This window comes from Mus pahari, chromosome 14 (assembly GCF_900095145.1).
Source record: "Mus pahari chromosome 14, PAHARI_EIJ_v1.1, whole genome shotgun sequence".
Taxonomy (NCBI): Eukaryota; Metazoa; Chordata; class Mammalia; order Rodentia; family Muridae; genus Mus; species Mus pahari.
Window position 1 is genome coordinate 33829923 of NC_034603.1, and position 22341 is coordinate 33852263.

At 43.7% G+C, this 22341-nt stretch overlaps 1 protein-coding gene across 1 annotated transcript in view; it reads right to left on the bottom strand.

Annotated features, from left to right (window-relative positions):
* Positions 1–22341, bottom strand: part of Dnah9 (dynein axonemal heavy chain 9) — a 322533-nt gene that overhangs the window by 62117 nt on the left and 238075 nt on the right. The window contains exons 51-56 of the mRNA XM_021213724.1: positions 15834–15953; positions 11917–12105; positions 8655–8890; positions 4984–5106; positions 3321–3525; positions 611–775 (exon numbers count right to left, since the gene is read on the bottom strand). Coding sequence (XP_021069383.1) covers positions 611–775; positions 3321–3525; positions 4984–5106; positions 8655–8890; positions 11917–12105; positions 15834–15953 — 1038 coding nt within the window. The remainder of the gene's footprint in view (positions 1–610; positions 776–3320; positions 3526–4983; positions 5107–8654; positions 8891–11916; positions 12106–15833; positions 15954–22341) is intronic.

The following is a 22341-nucleotide window of genomic DNA, read 5'->3' on the forward strand; positions in this document are numbered from 1 at the left end:
TTGCCAGGGTATTGCTGAGAGCTGAGTTTCCTGCAGTAGTACTATGGTTTTCTCATTTGAATCAGACTTTGAGATCTTTTTGTCAGCCCAGAGGATTGTCTTAGGACACAATCACATCTGAATTATTCAATTTATGCAGGGATGGGATGATTCTACAAGCTTAGGCCTTCTCTGTGGGCACCATTCCCTGCTGAAAAAAGCAGGGCCCCACTCAGACCGAAGTGGAAATATCAAAACCCTTTCTAGAAGGTAGTAGCAGGATGGGCAGAGGTCACTCCAGGATCGTGCCTGGATTTTTAAAACACCTTTTAAAAATTCATATTTTTCTTTATTCTTGAGAATTTTATACATGTATATAATAAACTTGATCATATCTACCCCTATTTTTCTCCTATACTTTCCCCTGTATCACTTTCAACATGTCTACCTCCCAACTTGATGTCTTTGTGACAATCCACGACATCCGAGTAGCACTGACCACATGTGTGTGAACTTTTTAGAAGAAACGGGAAGAATGGAAACAGAAGCCAGATTCAGGTTCTGCGATCAGAAGAAATGGGAGCCAAAGAAGCATCTGACCTGGGCCTTCAGGCCCTCCAGAGTCACGTACCTTCTCCTCCACATCTGCAGCGGTCTGCTTGGTGACCTCCAGGTTCTCCACCAAGGCTGTTTCTCCCAGGAAGTTCCCTGAGGCTGAGGAGAGGCGAGCCAGCAGATTGTCCTCTAAGGTTTTGAGGGTGATTTTGAACCCGTTCTGCTGCCTTGTGAGATCGGACTGTAAAACATCAAGCAAGGAGGAGTCAGGTAGAGATGCTACAGCATCGTATTCTAGGACAGGCTTGAATAAACAAGTGTTGGAAGGGGCAGAGTCTCTCCTTGCAGAGACAGTGTACCAAGGGTACAACCAACCGCAGAATGCTTTTGACCCTGAGCAGAAGTGAGCAGGTGAGTAGAGTGGGGTCCCAGCTGTGGCTGTGCGTTGGCTGCCATGATTCTGGGAGTGAACACGCAAGTGGTTTAGCCTGAAACTACGGTTAAAGTTTCAGCTGAGTTGAAACTTCTCTAGATCTATTCATGTCATTGTTCTCCAATCAGCAGCCTCTGAGCGATGGGTTTAACATTTACCACATAGTGGGTGTTAGAAGTAATCTAGAGGTGATTGGAAGCATGTGATAGGATGTGAGCATGTGCTATGCAAGCAGATTTTCTACATAAGAGACGGGACCATCAGCAGTTTGGTATCTGAGAGGCTCCAGGATACAACTTTCCACAGATTTAGAATGGAGATCATGGGCTGGCTTATGTTCTTTCCATGTCAGTAATCTGTGGCTCCCAGTCCTGACACTTAGGAGTGCTGTGCTATGCTTAATACAGTGCTGAAGTCACTAAAGAGAACCTGTGAGCAGAGAGTAGAGTAACGGTTTCATCCTCCAAAGAGTTCTGTCTGCTGCTCTGCTGGCATCAGATGGATGGTAAAGAAGTACTTAAAAGACAAACTCATGTAGCTCGTGCAGTTCCAACAAGGTCCTCACCTGTGGCCAGGGTAGGCTTGGGATCCTGGCAACTCTCAGGTCCTCTTTGCTTTGTGATGGTTAGGCTGTGTACCTTAAAGCACTGAGCACTCTTTATTTATTCCCTGGCAGATGGGAGTTAACTCCAGATAGCCCTAGCATCTATGACCCATGAAATCTTTTGATCCCAGTCAAAAACAAAAACAACTTATATATTAGGGCTTTTAACCATGCCACCCTCACTCACTTTCTCTCACTCTCTCTGACTTATTAATTATGTATGTTACTTATTATGTGTATATGGTCTATATATACACATGTATGAAGATGACCAAAGAAAGTGGTCAAATCTCCTGGGACTGGTGTTATAGATGGTTATGAACTGTCTCACATGGGTGCTGGAGACATATCTTGGATCCTTTACAAGAGAAGAAGCATTATTAACTGCTGAGCCATCGCTCTAACCCCTGTTCATTCTCTTAAAAACACAGATGTTAGTCCAGCCTGTGGGTAGGATTGGCTATTTCCTTTTGGGAACACTGTACCTAGAAGCTTTCAAATTACTTAGGAATTAGCTCAAAGGCCAATACCAAATAGAAGCTTTCTGATGGCTACTACTTAAATTAGTTCCCTTAAACTGTACCTCTTGCACGAATGTGCGCGTGCGCGCATGCACACACACACACACACACACACACACACACGAGATAATGATGAGTTTGAGGCCAGCTTGGCCCTGTAGCTTTCTATACTACCTAGTTTCATTTCCTGGAAATTCTTATTAGTACCTAAAATGACATTATTTCTCACGTTTTATTTCTCCTTCCTGTGTTACACTCTACTTGGCTGTAAGCTCTGTAGACAGCTGTATGATCTTCCTTGGGCTCTGTTGGATTTTCACACTATAATCTTGTTTGTTGTGGACTTGGGCTCCAGAGTGTGTCTTAAATAGTATATGATGTTCTGGGGAGAGTTCTAGGGAGCCTTGGACTCAATCTCACATGTGCTGTGGAAGGTTGGTGAGTCGGCTTCTCTTGGCCTGTATTATCTAATCTAATTACAACTAAAGAAAGAAAGGAAAGCAGGCTCATGGGATGGACTGAACTGTGCTCCCACAAAAGATTTGTATGCTAAGTCTAATCCTCCAATTGACTGTGTAGGAAAGTACTCAGGTGTCATGGAGGGGTGCCCTTGATAGATGGGATTAATGTTCCTAGAAGAAACATAAGAGAGGGGCTCCTAGCTCTATACATGAACAAGAGGTTATGTGAGCAGGCAGCTGCCAGCAAGACAAAAAAAAAAAAAACCCAACAACAACAACAAAAAAACCCAAGTCTCGTAAGGAACCAGCAACACGGTCTCTAGCTCCCAACCTTTAGAAGTGATGGGACCCAGGCGCTTGCCCTTTATACTGCCTGACATGTGCCTTAAACTGGCTAAGACACAACTCCAGCAAAGATGACCCTGTTTCTGTTACCCATGCATAATTTAATCCTACTTGGCTTTGGATGGCTCCACATGAGTAGTGAGGTCTCATATAAGAGCCCCAAGCCAGGCCCTGCTCTTGGGGACAGGAATGTCACCTCTCCCAGCTTTTCTGCTTCTGTTCTTCAGCTAAGCACATTCTTCCTTTCCCAACTGGGTATTCCCGGGTGACTAGGTAGGGTTGGAACTCATCCAATGTCTTGAAGAACACACTCCGCTGGATTCCAGGAGAAACTTGCCCACTCCTGTTCCCCCAGTGGCTACACTGCAGGACCCAGTGCAGGGCACCCCCTTCTTTCCTTCCTTAGTGAATCTCTGGCACACCTTCAGCTGCTCCAGGTCTGGTCTCTCCATGCTGACCACAGCAGCCAGCAGCTGGTCCTCTAGGCCATCCCTGGTCACCGTGAAGTTGATCAGGGTAGCCTGAGCCTGCAGCTCGGGCTGGTAATGAGGATTGGCCAGCTTGGTGTGAAGGATGAGCCGGAACTTGGGATTGAATTCACACTCCTTGTCTCCAATCTTGATGAATCTGGAACACAAAGGGTCAGATGAAGGAGGGGTGCCTTCAGGTAGAATTTTAGATTGTTTTTAAAGAGGAGTGCAGTCAATAGTATTATCATATTCTCACTGATCTTTCCTAATTATGTCTAACAACTACCTAAGACCCTGCTTTCCCTTAATGTCAGGAGCAGGTTGGAAAAATTAAGTTTAGTCTCATGCTTCATTTTATAGTGTGAAACTTTAGGCAGAGCCGTTCCCACTGTCAGTATAGACTACTATGAAAATGTCCCAGCAGATGGCAGCATAGAATATGACAGAAGGGGCATTTGCTTGCAGTTGGCAGGGAGATCTTCCTAGGCATGCCAGAGGGTTTCCTTTTTCTGGGCTAGAAAGGGAATGTCTTTGATGGGTGAAAATAACTAAACAGAGAAGCAGGTTTAGCTTGAAACATAGAAGGGTAACTTGGGGCCTCTGCAACCAGTAAGGATCTTGCTAAGCCTTGGACATGGTTTCTCGCCAAAAATCCATGTACTAGAAGCCTGGTCTTCCATATGATAGACTGGTTGTATTCAGGCCTGTGTGTGTGTGCCTGTGTGTGTGTGTGTGTGTGTGTGTGTGTGTGTGTGTGTATGTGTATGTGTGTGCATGTGTGCGTGTGTGTGTGTGTGTGTGTGTGTGTGTGTGTATCTGAGAGGTGAGGTCTGGTGGAAGGAAATTGTAAGGGTTAATGCTGTCTCTTGAGAGGGGTTGGGTCTAGCAGGAGTGGATTAGACTCTGAAAGACTAAGTGTGGCCCCTCCACAATCTCTTGCTTTCTGCCTCGTCATGTTAACAACCCACACCCACCTGTCATGGACTCCCGCCCAATGCTATCTGCCAGTTTATGAAATCGCAAAACCACTCTTATCAGATCCAGTTCCTCAATCTTGGGTTTTCTGTTTCATTGTGAACTACACATATGAATTTTCTTAAGAAACTACCTAGCCTTGAATCTTTTGTTACAGCAACAGAAAGCATGTAAGAATGGCCCCAGAATTAATCACACCTTCATGTTAATTAGCACATCTATCATGAGATGGAAGCCCTTTTACTCCCTCTCACTGTCTCATTTATATAAACTTCTTCTCTTTACCCTGTACCTGCTAAGCCTTCAAAGTCACAAATTGACTGGGAGCTGTGTTCTGAGCCTAATACATTTGGCTTGAATAAACTCTATGTCTTAGAAATCTGCTGGTTTTGACCATTTTCCCTTAAGGCTCCCCTCAAATTGTGTACTGTAGCCATTAGAAACAGGGTAAGGAGTTGCGGGCTTCTAGAATCCAAAGGCAATGACATGCCCTGCTGCTAGAGGAGAGGAAAGCAGGCCAGCTGCAATGAACTCCTGACCTGAGCCCAGGGGAAAAGGTTCTAGAAGTGAGCTCTCCATAGCTCTAACCAGGGCAGTGGGCCCATTCTGAGCACAGGGCAGCTGTACAGCCAAGTCTCACCGTCCTTTCTTAATGACTTCTCTCCCAAGCAGAGGCCCCAGGACAGGATCAATGGACTCCTCAAGGTTCTCAATCAGTACCACATCTCCGGCTTCCAGGGCACGCTCTATGGTCTGAAGGCAGCTGAGGAGCAAGTTAGGCAGTGTGAGTCCATACCAATGCATAGATCTGAGGCAATTTAACAGGTCCACTGTGCCTCTGAGGTAAGTGCAGTGCTGGGCAGGGAGGCGTAGCTTCCAGAAATGTCTTCAGCTGCTACGTCTTTCTCTACTTAAAATGACATTTATGCTTTTTAAAATGTTTAGGAGTAGATATGACAAAATAAGAAGGAATATGAAAATTAACCATAAACCCTCTGTCTGCTATTTACAATTCAGTGTTTACTGTAGACATCTGCTTATTTGGCTGGTCCTTTAGTACTGGTGGTGGGGAGGTTGGCTTGGGGCCCCATAGGAAACAAAACCAACAAGTGCTCAATTTAAAACTACTGGTTAAATAAAAATGGCTATAGCCAACCTCTGGAGGGATTAGAGGTAGGGGGTCTTGGAGTTATATGGTTGGGGGCTTCAGAGAGTGGGAAAGAGAGAGAAAAGGAAAGAGACAAAGAGAAGGAGAAAGACAGAGAGGGGGGGAGAAGGAGGAGAAGAAAGAAGAGGAAGAGGAGGATGAGAAGGAAGCTGTGAGAGGAGATGTAGGCACATGGCCAGGAGAAACAGCAAGTATTGTGGGTACACTGCTGGGGAAGTAGGCAAGCCAGCAGTTAGAAAAGCAGATTAGGGGCTACCCCCCCCCCCAGTAATTGTCAAAGACAAATAAAATAACCATAGTCTGAGTGTCATTCATTCATAAGCTAGACAGGGATAGGATTAAATGGTTCAACTATACGCTTACATGAAATGGTGTCATGTGTGCATATACTCTGCAGCCATCCTTCCATATATTTTTATTTATAATACTTGATTCAGTGAAATGTAGTGGTGGTTGCATAGGATTAACAATGGGGGTGGTATGCCTGCACATGCTTCACACAGACACAATTTTTCCCAAGTATTTCAGACACAGGGTTGGCTCTCTGGGCAACCTGTAAGTATAAAGAGCTGACCACATTACATTTTCAACTTTAGTTTTTGTGTTAGTGAATTCATACGGCACTTTTGCTTTATAACCTAGTTTTTTATATAAAATATAAACATTTCCCCAAGCCTCTGAATATTCTTCCGAAATAATTTTTTACACATGTAAAATAAGACATTTATTATACTTAAGAACAGATTTTTTTTCTATTTTATGAAAACTCTGAAATGGCACATGGTGTATCCCTTTAGCTCACAGTACAAGCTGGTATACTGCCACCAGTTAACCCACAAATAGCTGTTTTTTTAAGTTTCACTCTGGGAGTCCTAGGAAATAGATACTATTTAGTTTTTAAAATGTGCTTGTGTTACTTGTATGCTGTGCATGCTTTTGTGTGAGTGAAGGCTGTAAGAAGAGGAATCAGATCCCTTGGAACTGGGGTTCCAGATGGTTCCTGAGCTGTCACTGTTCTTCTTGCCCTCTTCCTTCATGGACACTCTTATAGGCTAATCCCTTCCTGGGGATGCTGCCAGAACTCAGTTTCTTCCCATCAATCCCTCAGGGTATGGAAGCATTTTGCAGTCACTCTGGGGCAAAAAGTCAGCTTTGCTTTGGCCATTTTTCATTTTCAGTGACACAGCCTTACCTTGTGACTTCTTATCTATCACTGCCAGTCCCATTTGTGGGCAAGGGTTTCCCTTCTGTGATCTCTTCCTAAGGCCACATGATGGTCTGGTCTACTCACTTCCTCCTGACAATTGTTTGTTTTTGTTTTTGTTTTTGCCAGGCAGGTCCTTTTGTCCATTTATGGCCCTCATGCTTTGTATTCACTGATGCAGTGAACGTGGAGTGATAGGTGTCAGTCAGACGGCCTCTAATGATGTCAGGATTAGCCTTCTGGTGCATGTCTAACATCATGAGAAGAGTCATGTCGTAGAGGGGAAACAAGCTGGCAGCAAAACTGAAGAGCCCATGAACCAGGCCAAACAGAGTAAACCTGATCTAGAAACCAGGTTGCCCTCCTCCCTCAAGAGCAGATCCTGACTTCTGCTGGCCTACGTTTAATGTGCCATCAGACCTTATATAGCTTAAGGAGAAAAATGTCTATTTTGGCACATGGGTACAGTCCATCAGGGGAAATCTGGAGGGAGGAGCTTGAGGCAGCTGCTTAAGTTGCATTCATAGCCTCAAACAAGAGGGGCTAGACTGATCATGCACAGCTAGGTCTCAGTTAATGATACTGCTGTGAGGAGACAGTAGCTTTTATAAAGGAAAGCATTTAATTTTGGCTGGCTTGGAGTTCAGATGTTTAGTCCCTTGTTATCATGATGGGAAGTGTGGTGGTTTGAATATGCTTGGCCCATGGAGTCATGCAGTAACACTATTAGGAGGAGTGGCATTGTTGGAGTAAGTGTGGCTTTGTTGGAGGAAGTGTGTCACTGTGGGTGTGGTCTTTGAGACCCTCCTCCTAGCTCCCTGGAAGTCAGTCTTCTCCTGTTTGCCTTCTGATCAAGATGTAGAACTCTTAGTTCCTCACATGCCACGCCTGCCTAGATGGTGCCATGCTCTAGCCTTCGTGATAATGGATTGACTCTTTGAACCTGTAAGCCAGCTCTAATGAAATGTTGTCCTTTATAAGAGTTGCTTTGGTCATGGTGTCTCATCACAGCAATGGAAACCCAAGCTATGCAGACACGCATGGTGCTGGAGTGGTAACTGAAAGTCCTACGTCTAGATAGGCAGGCAGCAGAATGAGTGACAATGGACCCAGTTTGAGCTTCTTAAAGCTCAAAGTCCACCCTCAAATTGTGCACTGTATGGTGAATGACACCATTCCTCCAACAATGCCACATTTCCTAATAGTGCCATTCCCTGAGTCTATGGGGGGGTGGCATTTTCATTCAAACTTTACCACAGAAGCTTTCTCCTTTTTATATAGTTTGGGACCCAAGCCTAGGGAATAGTGCCACCCATTTTGGGGAGGGGTTCTTCCCACTTCAATTAACCCAGTCAAGGGCTGGAAGCTAACCTAGACAATACAATTCCCAACAAGCATCCCAGAGGCTTACCTCCTAGGTGATTCTGAAACTGTCTATTTGATAACCAATAACTGTCAAAGAGATGAACACGAGAGATGGTGACAATGTATGCCCAGATAAGATGAGAAGGTACAGCATCCTTTTAACTGGCATGTGGTAGTTGTATGTCCTTGTGAGGTATAGAGTGATAATTTGATATATGTACCCCTTATACAATGGTCAGGGTAGCAGTGTTTCTGCTTTCTTAAACATTTACCATTTCTCTGTGTTGGACCTTTGAATTTTTCTCTTCCTATGAAATGTATAATAAATTATGAACTATAGTCATCCTATTGACAGTGCATAATTTCTAATGAAAAAGAGCACAGAGCTGGTAACCCAAGTTTCTTGCTTCATTACTTCTTAAACTGAGAAGGAAACCTGCAGGAAACCAGGATGGTTACCTGATAGAGAGTTCAGAAGAGGAAAAATAAGCCACCAGGGCTTATGTTTGCTCCACGCAATGTTTTCTTCTTATACAAAAGGCAACAGTGGCAACTTGTGTGACCAGCCACTTACCCCTTTTGGCCAATCTGGGTGACCCGGAGTTCTTCTCCATATTTGTTCTTGATCCATTTAATGCCTTGCAGTTGAGGGTCGACCATGAGAGGCCAGCGCTCACAGTTGATGAGGATGGTAGCATTCTCCATGGACATCCGGTCAGCAGGGAGACCCTCATTCTGCCAGGCAGCCACTTCAGCATCATCGGTTAGCATCCTCAGGGGGTCCAGAGTTGGGGTAGTTGGAATGGGAACCTGATGAAGAGGTGACACTCTGAATGGAAAGCTATCTCTGTGGAGGAGAATCCATAGTGTCCTCACTGCACAATATAATGCCTTTAAAAGCAAGACCAACATCCTCCTGATGTGGGTGGGCTTACTTGGCTATATTGATATTGCTGAAACCACCATGAAGGATGAATGATAGAAATTTACCCCGTGACCAATTCTTTGTTCTTTAGTATATTCATTTAAGTCACATTCTTTTATATGTTATTTATGTCTTTAAAATAATTAATTATTGCATGTGCATTCGTGTATATATATATATATATATATGTGGGTGGGCGTGCACATGATATGGCATGTGTGTCAACATCAGAGTATAATTTGGGGGAATAAGTTCTCTCCCTCTCCTATGGGTCTCTACGATCTGTCTCATGTAGTCAGGCTTGGAGACTGAGCTATCTTGCCAACCTGATTATTTCTATACTATCCAAAACCATGTGAGCATTTATTTCTCTGCCATTTTCCTGTTTCTCAAGTCAGTTTTCTGGTGGCAGCACCAGCTCACATAGACCACGCTCTCCACTCATCTATTTTACCAGCTTGTAAAGGGCTAGGTAAATTTCCTTTCCCCTAGCCCAATCTTCCCTCCTCAAGGCTGCTCACAACACCCCCTCCCCGCAAAGCAAGCATACCTTGAGTACACCCTCAGCCCCGAGACCTCCACCCACATCACTCTAAGTACTCTCAGGGCTGAAGAATCCTTTCTCTTTTTCTATTTTGGCCTCTCTCAGCTCACCTAATTCTTCTATAAACAACCCTTTTTCACTGACTTATGAACTTTTAACAGGAGGTAAACTTTACACAATGTAAAATGAACCACTGTAAGGTGTACAGGTCGGTGGGGGATAGTACAGTCACAGGGCTATGCTGCTTTCAGCTTGGTCCGTTTACTCTCAGGTATTTTCATGGCCCCAAAGGACGTTTTGGGCTCATTAAACAATCCCTCCCTGAGTTTCTCTATTGCAAGCTCTTGGCAATTACTAATATGCTTTCTGTCTCTATAGATTTTCTTACTTTGGATATTTAATAAAAATGGAATCATACAATATGTGACCTTTTGTGTCTGGTCACTTTCATTTAGAATAATGGTTTTAAGGTCTAGACTTAACACCATTTAAACTCTTTGATTCAACTCCCTTTGTAGTTTGTATTGCTTGGGTAACTCGGAAACTATTTAAGCCATCTCCTTTTCCTTTAGGCATGTTCAAGTGGCAGCCCTTTAGCCACATGATATCCAGGATAGCTTTGAATGTGTTCTTCTAAAAATCATCAACTTACTTAAATCATGATGTCATTTGTGTGAGTTTTTTCCAACTCAATTACATAAATCTAGAGTGTGAAGTTTATAGGTGAGAATATCATGCTACAATGTCAAGGATTAAATGAGTTTAAATGAAGGAACAGATAGCCCATGATACAGCATCAAATTCATTCTCTCTCTCCTTCCCTCCGTCCCTCTCTTTCTCTCTCTTTCCCCCTTCTCTCTCATCATTTAATATGCTTGGACCAAGGAGTGGCACGATTTGGAAGTGTGGCCTTGTTGGAATGGGTGTGCCACTGTGGGTGTGGGAAATAAAACTTTGGAAGCCAGTCTTCTCCTAGCAGCCTTCAGATGAAGACGTAGAACTCTCAGCTCCTCCTGCACCATGCCTGCCTGGATGCTGCCACGCTCCCACCTTGATAATAATGAACTGAACCTCTGAACCTCTAAGCCAGCCGCAATTAAATACTGTCCTTATAAGAGTTGCTGTAGTCTTGAAGTCTCTTCACAGCAATGAAACGCTAACGAAGACTCACGCTATCTCTACTCTCCTTCTTCTTCCCTCCAACATCTTTACTATGGTGCTCATGCTGAGCTTGAACTTAAAAGCCTCCCATCTCAACCTCCTAACTGTTATACTTACATATATCTCACATATGTATATGATACTCTACCAAGCTTAAAATTTATTTCTGATCTGGGACTCATAGACTTTGCCAGACTACTTTATGTGGTTTGAATGTGTTCTCCAAAACTTAGGTGTTAAAAACTTACTCACTAGTGAACAGGTCACTGTGGCTCTATCCTGTACATGGACGGCTCCCATCGATATCATGGGAGTGAATTAGTTCCTGGGACAGTGGGTCACAGATGTGAATTTGATCCCATCTATCTCTTTGGCTCTAATGTTCTTGCTCTCTTGTCTACTGGCATACAAGGTCAACAACATACTGAGGGCTGCAGCAGATTTACCAGGCTGCTGCATCATGAACCAAGTAAACATCAGGTCTTTCTTGAGTTCCTGCTTTCCAGCACTCTGTTATAGCACCCCAAAACAGGCTAAGGCACTCCCAAAGGAGCCTGTGACACAAAACACCTATGAATCTCAAACAAACCCCATTCCCTCTATGCTGCTAAGGGCCATTCATCATCTCTGATTGACGGCTCCTCCTCCATGAGTTCGTGATGGATGAGATCACAGCTCAGCGAGTGCTGTTAGCTCAAAGAGTTAACACAACCAGTGCCACTGGTTACTGCTCAACTAGCATCTGTGCTATTTCCAGAACCGTAACCGTTTTAAACCAGTCCATCAAAATTATCAAGTGGGCCGAATTTTATGAGTGGATCTGGGAAGACTTAGCTATCACTATACAAGATGCAGTTTGCATCCTCGGGCTATAATTATGAATGGAGTGTGGGATACGCCTCAGGGTGCAATGTGAATTGTGCTCACTCTTCCTGCTGAGGAAGTCTGTGGACCTAAGTACCTCCATTGGACTGTGAATACACTGAAGCCCTCCTGGCCTGGGATAGCTTTTGCATTCCGTTGACATGCGTGTTTGGGAACTGATGAGCTTAAGTGGTAAGACTATACCAAGGGCATGTTGCATGCATGTTCCATGCCTGATGCTCAGGTTGGAGTGGCAGTACATACACAAGTACAGGAAGGTTTGGGTTATTATGTTCATATGATCTCGGTGACACACATAGGACAAATTCAGGCCTTACGTACTTTCAGTTGGCTCAGATAGGGTTTCCAGGTCCCATCCATGAGGCTCTTTCGGTATTTTTTGGTAAAGAAGCCCAAGTAGGAGATGAAAGCTGTAGTAAGCAGAATGTCACCACATAATGTTCTTTCCTGCTGTCTGAAGTTCTGCACAGCCTCTGCCCACCTTACGTTCTCAGAAGCAAGTCCTCCAACCTATCATTTAAAAGGCAGAAAGGAGAGAGAAGCATCAGGTGGAGCCTGCCGAACTGGGTATTTAGTCTGGGAGGTTACATGCCACGTGCCCATGGGGGAAGTCTCAGTAAATCATTGTGCATTATTTTCCATCCTGAAGCCCTGCCAATCAGCCATGTGCTGGCTGCCAGAGCCATGTGCCTCCAGCACACAAGCCCCTGCTCTGTGTCGTGCATTGCAAGGGCTGTGGAATGGTAACAGGTTCTGAATGCAGGCTGCAGCGGCCTGCCCGTTCTACATGCGGAAACAGCTATATTAACTCTATGGGATGCTGTGAAACGTGCTCATGTATGTTCCCACTCAGCATAGTGCCTGCTCTGTAAGACATGTTCGAAAACTAGTCTTTTTTTTCTTTCTCCTCCCTAGGGGCTGGATATATGAAAATAAAATCAAGTCCAGGTGCCTTAAATAATTTCCCAGTGGATGGAAAGATGGGGGTGAATCAAGGGAGTGATAGAAGGTGTATACATGTGAATGCGTACAAAATACCAGGGACCGCAGAACACATCTCAACTGGCCTGGCTCATATTTGGGAGACATTTCTCTTCTTGGGAATACCATGTATTGTTAGGGTTGGCAGAGGCAGAAGGGACTTGCCAACCCAACAAAGCCCTGTTAGGTTAAACTAGAACAGTGAAGTCCAAGTTTCTCTACAGAATCTCTGTTGGTAGAGCCAGAAATGGCTTCGGTGTCCATACATCCATACACCCAGTCCCACAGCCTTCCGTGGAAATATATATGGAGGAGTCCATAGCAATGGAGAAGGCTATGCTGAGTTTTGGGAGCCAAGTAAAGAGTTAGATGGGCGGCTGACCAGCCAGACCTGGCTGATGTCTTCATGTCTGAGGAGTGCCTTTTCCAAACCAAAACATTTGATAAAATTGATCATCTGATGGCTGCATAGCAGCTTGTCCTACCTGTAGCTGTGGAGACACATTGTTCTGCCTGTCCTTGCATCTAAGCTTTGAGAGTGTGTAGGTCTATATATATAACCTGCTATCCTACTATGTGCTTAGCCTGTTTAACTCTCACCAACCTTTATGAGAACAATGTAACCATCCTTACTGTGCTTTGCTCTTCTTGTGGAATCAGCTTTTACAACCTGAGCTAACAAAACCTTTGATCTTAAATTTGTACTCCCATGCCCCTGACTCAGAATAAAGTGTGTGTGTGTGTGTGTGTGTGTGTGTGTGCGCTGTAGTAATTATTTGCTGAAAGCACCCAACAGATTGAAAACAACCTTAAAACAAATATCCCATAAATCATAAATATTGGAAACAATGTGCAGCTATTGGCTGATATATCTGCGAGGTTTTGGGAGCTATTCTGGGTCAGTCATGGTCAGTAACATAACCTCTTTCTGGTAAAATTCTGTTAAAGATTTCTGTTGGAAAATATCCCCTGTCCCCTTCCCATACCATTGATTTCTGTTCTGTTCAGTAGACAAGGAGCAAAGTCCTTTGTTAAGGACAGACAAGATGTACGGATCAGACAAATACAACAGACAGGCCATAGACCAGAAAGTTGAGACAGGGAAGACATAGGGGGAGAAGCAAGAAATTCTACTTATCTCACTCTTGGTCTAAACTACTCCCAGAAGAACCTTCCTATCTTCTATTTCTATTTTCTACGTCTTAATGCAACATCAGCACACACAACAACTGGAAAACATGTGGTCTAACATCTTCACCAAACCATGGCTCAGTCCAGTGGTGGCTACTACACATGGCTCCTTAAAGGGAATATGGCTGTAGCTGGAATAAGTGAGGATAGGCATTGGTTATATTTCCCTACTTTGATGAAGGTGGTGCTGCAAAGACTTGAGGCTAAAGGGAAATCGCTCTCAATAGAAGCTGACCTCTAGTCTTCCGTGCTGGAAATGCAAGCCATGAGGAATTTTAAAAGGCCACAGGTTCTTCTTGTTTTTATTAGATATTTCCTTCATTTACATTTCAAATGCTATCCCCTTTCCTAGTTTCCTCTCTGAAAGTCCCCTATCCCCTCCCCCAAGGTCACAGATTCTTTAACCTCTCATTAAAAGTTAGGCGTGGTGGCTCTCATCTGTAATCTCAAGACTCCGGAAGCCAAGGCAGGAAGGAGGCTTATCTAGACTACAAGGTGAGAACTCATCTCAAAACAAAACAAAACAAAACAGACATAAGACAGAAGTAATGGTTGTCTATCTCCACATGACTATGGGCATGGGGACACATAATTCAAGATTAAAGCTTTGCATTAGCTTAGGTTGTAAAAGCTGATTCCATAAGAAAGGCAAAGCATGGTAAGACTGGTTATATTGTTCTCATAAAGGCAGGTTAGACTTAAATAGGCCGAGCACATAGTAGGATCACAGGTTGTCTATTTCTAAGGTAATAGTGGTCTCTTTGTAGACACTTGAACTTGTAACTATTTTGATGGACTAAGGCAGAAGTGACTGGCACTGTGCTAGATTTTGGTTTCAGGTCTTATGAGAGTGACATATGTCTCTTGAAACACTGGCTTGTAGAGTCCTGGCCTAGCAAACACTTTAGTAGAGTAATCAAAGATGTCCCATCCTATCTGATGACTCTCCCAGAACATGTGAGAGAGAGAGAGAGAGAGAGAGAGAGAGAGAGAGAGAGAGAGAGAGAGAGAGAGAGAGCCTCTTGAATCAACTTTCCTACCCTCACTTCTTACCTGTACCTATTAGGTGAAGGAAGTTATTCTAGACTCTTCAACCCAGCCCAGCCCCAGTCCCGAGTAACACTGAATTCCTCAGGCATGGANGAGAGAGAGAGAGAGAGAGAGAGAGAGAGAGAGAGAGAGAGAGAGAGAGAGAGAGAGCCTTTTGAGTCCACTTTCCTAGCCTCACCTCTTACCTGTACCTATTAGGTGAAGGAAGTTATTCTAGACTCTTCAACCCAGCCCAGCCCCAGTCCCGAGTAACACTGAATTCCTCAGGCATGGAGACAACACAGAAAGCTAAATTCTACCCAAATCCTTGCCCCCTGTGGTATTTTGTTTTCTAAAACAGTTCCTATGAAACAAGAAGGGAAATCTTAGTCTTATAAACATAGTGTGTATTGTAACCCTCTAACACTGGGTAAAAAATTCAGGAGACATACAATACCACTTAACCCCTTTCATATCTTTCCCTGATCCTCCCCCCACCCCAGTATCAGCTCTCTCCTACCCTACCCAAGGACAGCATATATACACTTCCCTCTTGGATAATTTGGGGGGGGGTAATTTGTTATGTAGTAACAGATATCCTGAAAGAAATACCTTTGTTATAACATTTAGACTTATTTTCTCAGGAGGGCTAATTTCCCTTTGTGTATGCATAAATGTGTATGAATAAGGTCACTCTGACATATGCTAGGGTCAGTCATTCTTGCATGTGGATACAAACTCTAGAATTGACCCACAATATGATAGCACCTCTGGCCCATGTATATCAGAGAAGCATGGCCACGCCTATGCCAGCTGTTTTGTAGATCCAGCGTACCCTTCAGTCTAACTATCGCCTTATGACATCAGCTTTGAACAGAGAAGACATGTCTCAGGTCACAGTCCAGGCATCTCCGCACATTTTAATATACTCTCCCTCCCACGGGTAAGTCAAAGCTGCGCTGCTGTGCTGAGCTCATCTATTCACACCTCTGAGGCACTTGACAAGCACTGTTAATGTAATTAGAGTTCACACTCACCAGACGGTTTGCAAGGGAAATGGTGCCTGCGGTCAGTTCAGCTTCTTGCTGACACTTGAGCTTCTCTGCTGTTGCTTTCTCAAACTTGGTGGTGAGCTTTGCCAGGTTTTCATTAAGGTGCTGTTGAGGGCGGGACACAGAGCCAGTCAGTAATTCCAAGCTACCTCTAGTCCCTCTGAGAGAAAGCTTCATGGGGAGAGGATTTAGAAGGAAATGCTGGGTAGGGAAAAGCTAACTGACTAAGGATGTTGAGGAAGAGGGAAAGCAAAGAAAGCCCAGTGGGGGGTGATTGCAGGGAGTACCCAGAAACAACCTCATCTTCTTCCTGCAGGGGGAGCTTGAGATGGAAGCCTAGAGATGTTTAATCAAAGCTGAGAGCTCTGACTTGTGTATAGGCAATGAGGTGAGATGGGCATGTAGCAGAGGAATGGGATGGGAGCCCCACCTCTTCTTGTGATGGGGGGGGGCGGGGGAGAAGAAGGATTTCAGTGAGTTTACAAAGCACAGCTGCTGCTGTTGGAGGCAAAAGCACATCCAAGCTGGAGAAACTAGAATATGATTGCAGGCCCCAGGGTGGGCTTGGGAGGGCCACTGACCGGATGTGCCAGACTGGGATGAGGCTGGGCTGGTTGCCTTCTGCTGAAACTATTACTTATCCCTCATCAATGTTACCCCATCCTCAGGAAGGGCAGGGTGTTTTTAGGAAAGTCATAGCTTCAATTTTTTTTCCCCCCTCAAATTTATCAAGAGTTAGGTCACCTTAATGTCACCTTTAGAGTGCACATTCACCTAAGCAAACACACAGAGACGCACATCAGATACTTCTGCACACAGCCTGTGTCTGTGAGGTAACTGAACTCCAGACTAGATGGTTTGTGGGCTTGCTATGGTGCAAAATATATAGATGGTTTCTGAGCTTACACAATAGAACACTTTCAAAAGCGGGGGGCAAGGCATAGGATTAACAACAGTAGACTGAGCACACCCATCACCTTCTCTTCTTCCCAAGCTCTCACTAAAGTGACTAGGAAGCAATTACACCAGGCATAAGCTCTGTGCACTCTGTGAGTCAATGGGCATTATTCAGGAGTGAGATGGTTCACTAGGATGATGGAAGGCGGTGCTAATGGAGGTGTGGGATGGCTGGAGAAGGGCAGAGGAGGCTGTGGCTCCCATGGGTCACCAGGGGTGGTATCTATTCAGCAACTGGAGATTTTGGAAGTGTGACAGGGTGGGTAGCGAACAGAAGTCTATTAACACCCCAAGGAGTATCTCTGCCCATATGTAGAAGTCAGCATCACCATGAAAGAGAGCCTCTAGTAGTTAGGGTGCGTCCAGCACATCATCTGATCTTAGAATGGAATCCTATCAGTTAGAGCTGCCTTTATCTGCAGAGATAATACCAGCTTTAAAAAAAAAGGTTTGCTTTAAATTGCTGACAGTTTCTGACTTAGGCACAGTGTATTGTGATCATATTATTTCTACCCCACTATCCTCCCCTATCTTCCTGTTCTTGCTAGCCCCTCTTCCCTCCTCACCTCCCCATCTAGCTTTCATGTCTCTGTAGCTTTTTCCACAGGTGATCACAGATGCCATATGTTCATTACTACAGTGGTCGTGGCATCTTCTTAGTTCCTTCCAAGACACAACAGACAGAAGATGTTGGCAAAAGCCTAGATTAAGGTAAGCAGTGGCAGGAAGAAAAGATGAGACTCTCAATAGCAGCAAGAACAGCACTAAAGACCTCATGACCAGCTCTCAGCCAGGTCCAAGGTGGTTCAGCTATGACATGAGAACAGAATTGTATTAAATGGAGGAGAGAACAAAACGGCTACTGGGAATCACCATCATTTTACTGTTAATGTAGTGATTTGAGTGTGGGTAATAAAGATGATCTTAGGAAGTATGCAAAGCTCCAGAAATCTCCCAGAAAACCTGTTAAAACAAACAGTGACCAAAGATGAGGGAAATAGAAGAGGTGAGGCAGTTCAACACCCAATCTACCTGTATTACAGAAGATAAGATTTCAAAGAAAATGGAAGAGAGATTGCCAAAGAATAAAACAATAATATGTCAGAGTTGAAGACTGTAGGTCTCCATGCCAGCATGAATAATATAAAAGAATGTGGATATTAGAAACAGACAACATGAAAAAGATGGAGCTGTATTTGAGAAGGAAGGGTTTAAGAGAAGATAGAAGTTGGGAGGTGGACAGGGAAGAAAAGAAGGTGGGGTAGGGCTTATCGCAAACTAAGGAGGTACAAAAAAGCAGTATGGAAATCTATGTTCTAAGCTTATTAAATCTATAGTTAAAAGAGTTTGAAAGGAGATGTCCTGCATTGGGTAAATAATGCTCCTCTCAGAAACCATTGGTGTAAACCATATGGTGAAAATCTAAGTGCAAAAGCATGGGATGCCTCCTAAAAGTCATTGGTCAGGGAGGCCCCAGGAGCCATCCAAAAGAATGGAGGCTATTGCCATTCCTCTCCATTGTACACCAGAGCTAGACAGTAATACCCTATTGCTGAAGATAACATAAACTTTGGTTTTAGGATATGGAACATCAAGCTAGGACTGACTTGAAAGCTTCCCTGCTGGCTAGCTTTCATAGTCCTGCAAGGTGCCAAGCAGGCTGCTGGGAGGGAAAAGTCATTAATATCCTTATCCAGCTGTGAACCCTTCAAACTACAACCTGCCAAATGAAATGTGACCACTGGTGCAATAATGTTATGACTGCTACGTGTGTGTGTGTGTGTGTGTGTGTGTGTGTGCGTGTGTGTGTGTGTATAACCAGCTGCCTCTGATTGGACTGGAGGCTTGCTCCACAGGAGGAAACTCATACTGTCAACCTAGCCAAAATTCCATGACCTGAGGACGCCATAGGCTCTGGGTCAGGGAACCTACTGCTGTTGTTGTGCTAAATGGACATGTTGAACCATCTTCTGAATATTTATACTTATGGGTTATGCTGCTGTCCATCTTGGTCAGAGAAGCTTCTTTCTGTGGTGAGTGGTGATCAGCACAGAGATTCTTAACTGGTCAATCTTAACTGGTCAAGGCACTGAAAGTTAACCTAAAAGAGACATTGACAAGACTTCCTCTGGGACTCAGAGAACATTGCAGAAGTCATATCTCTCTCTCTCTCTCTCTCTCTCTCTCTCTCTCTCTCTCTCTCTGTAGGAGAGCATAAAAGCTAGAAGATGGGCAATTCTGCTCCGACATACTGTGTTCTGGACACAATATTGTTGTTCAACTCCAACTCGTAGCAGTTGTGGTTACTGCACAAGACTGTCTTAGACTGAACTTGTCATCATTTCACTATGGATAAGAGGACTTGATGAGGCTCCACCCTTCTCCGAGGGTCTATTGGCAGTTAATAGTTCTGTGGGGGAAGCGGTTTCATTTTCTTCAATGATATAGCTACTGTGGATAAGTAAATAAACCTATCTATGTTCATGCAATCAACCCTAGTTAAACTCAGTGGGAGGAACACACACACACACACACACACACGTGCGTGCATACACAGGAACAGGGAGTATGAGTTTCAGTGGGAAAGGCAAGTTCAGAGATGTCAAAGCATGTGTGAAAATGACCAAGATTTATCACATATGTGCATGAAATTGTCAATACATAATAAAGAATGAAAGCTAAATACATCAGTGCAGAGCATCAGGTACTGCGAATAATAAGGTCAAAGGGCTTCTGGAAAGGTGAGCAGGATGCTGGCAGCTAAATTGCTCTGCATTTCAAGGATGAGAAATGAGCAATTCAGATTTTGATACTCTACAAAGTCCTTGTTTCTTGTTCACAAAATAAAGACATTTGCAGACTATAACTGTCCTAAAAATTTACTTCTCACTTAACACAGCACTTTCCTGAGAAAGTGACTTGAGGAGGGGCTACAGCAAAAATAAAATGGTAAGCCAAGAAAGGAGGTAGTTTGGGGTTCAGACAACATGGAATCCAGCCCAAGAAATGAATCAGTGGTCCTTGTTTATCCTCAACACTGACTGGAGCTCTGAGCTTGGGACAACGGAGAAAGATATTAAAGAAAATGACTTGATGAGGATGGTGAATGGAGAATGGATGAATAATGGAGACTACACAAAAGGAAATAATGGATGAAAACCAATAAAGAAAGATTAAAACTGTATGGAGGGAAAAACAAAAAAAAACAAAACAAAACAAAAAAAAAAAAAAGTAAGTTAGGACCAAGAGGAAGGTCTCAACAGTAGACCCAAGATTCATTTTCTACATGATGGCTCATAGCTAGCTGTAGCTCCAGTTATAGGGGATTTGACACCCTCTTCTGGTCCATGAGGACAAAGGGTACATGTACAGTGAACATATATACATGTAGGTAAACACACACAACACATAAAATAAAAATATTTTTAAAAAAGAGAATATACCAAACATTGGACAGAGCTTAGAGACACTTATGGAAGAGTTGGAGGAAGGACTGAGGGTCCTAAATGGATAGGAACTCAATAGAAAGTCAAATTGTCAGGCGGGCCTGGTGGCGCAGGCCTTTAATCCCAGCACTCTAGAGGCAAAGGCAGACAAATTTCTGAATTCAAGGCCAGCCTGGTCTACAGAGTGAGTTCCAGGACAGCCAGGGCTATACAGAGAAACACTGTCTCGAAAAACCAAAAAAAAAAAAAAAAAAAAAAGTCAAATTGTCAACTAACCTGGATACTTAGGGGCTCTTAGAGACTGAGTCACCAACCAAAGAGCATACACAGGCTGGACCTAGGCCTTTGTACGTATCTAACAGATGTACAGTTTGGTTTTCATGTGAGTCCTGAACAACTTCAGGGGGGCTATCCCTGAAGCTGTTGCATATTTGTGGAATCCATTCACCTAACTTAGCTCTCTTGTCTGGCCTCAGTGGGAGAGAATGAACCCAGCCCTGCAGAGACTTAATGTGCCAGGAGTAGGGGGATACCTACGGGAGACTCCATCCTCTCAAGGGAGTAGAGAATGGGGGATGGGAGAGGGATTGTGGGAGGGTGACTGGTAGAGTATAGCATTTGGGATGTATAGTGAAGAAAGAGAGGGGGAAAGAGAGAGAGAGAGAGAGAGAGAGAGAGAGAGAGAGAGAGAGAGAGAGAATGAATGAGAATATAATTATAGTATATCACTTAGATCTGCAGGGAACAATAGAGACATCCACATAATATAAATGGAAGTTATTGATTTTTTTAAAATTTCACCAATCAGTCTATGGACAGACACACTTAGTTTTGGTAACAAAAGCCCATGAAGATAGTTTCGGCTACAACAGTCATAAAACAGGAATAATGTTGTGAGGTCAGAAGTTGGGAGATAGGAAGATGAGAGAGGAGCAGAAGTTTGGGAGGATTGACAGCTCATCCTGAAAGAGAAGGCTTCCAGGAAGCCACCTCCATGCAACAAAGCAAGGAACAAAGAAGGTTTCCTCTAAGACTGGTTGCCATAAGTTTTCTTGGAAGACGTCAAAATAAACAACTTAGATCCATCAGTTGTCTGAATAAGGTACACCAGGGAGTAGAAATATAAACCTAGCATAAGGAGAGAAGTCAAAGGAATGAGAAGATAATGACAACTGGCCTGACACCAATCCAGTATCAGCAAACATGCACAGACCGGGCTGACGGCCAGGCACAACATGGCCGGCCATTGGCTCCAACAGGAAGGCACTAAGTAACTGCAGGGCAGTAAATGATTATGGGAAGCTTCTGATTGTTTATATGATGTCCAGAAACCACACTTCTATGTAAACTTTCTGATATTTTCAATATTAGCAACAGTCTTAGTCACTGTTTTACTGATGAGAGGAGACACCATAACCAAAGCAACTATTATAAAAGAAAGCATTTAACTGGGGGGGGGGGGCTCCTTTTTATAAGAGTTGTCTGTCTCAGTCATAGTGTTTCTTCACAGCAATAGAATGTTAACGGGCTGGTGAGATGGCTCAGTGGGTAGTAAGAGCACCTGACTGCTCTTCTGAAGGTCTGGAGTTCAAATCCCAGCAACCACATGGTGGCTCAATACCATCCGTAACAAGATCTGACGCCCTCTTCTGGAGTGTCTGAAGACAGCTACGGTGTACTTACATATAATAAATAAATAAATCTTTAAAAAAAATAGAATGTTAACTAAGAAAGCAAGTTCTTCAGTCATCTGCAGATATGAGATACAGACCCAAGGAGATAGTTCAGCTACCATGTAACAGGCTCTGAGATGGCCTCAACTAGTCTAAGCAGATCAAAGAATTAAAAGAGGACTGTTGCATCTAATGAAGACCTTTCTCTACTGTTTGATATTTCCCAATGAAAATGTCCAACTTGCTCTTATTACCACATGCTTTATAAATTGCAATGTCAATATATGCCTATTGTAGAAAAGATAGTCAAACAAAATCCACCCAAAACCTACCACTCAGACAAATTCTGTTAACAAAGCAAGCGTGTATGTGTGTGTGTGTGTGTGTGTGTGTGTGTGTGTGTGTGTGTGTGTGTGT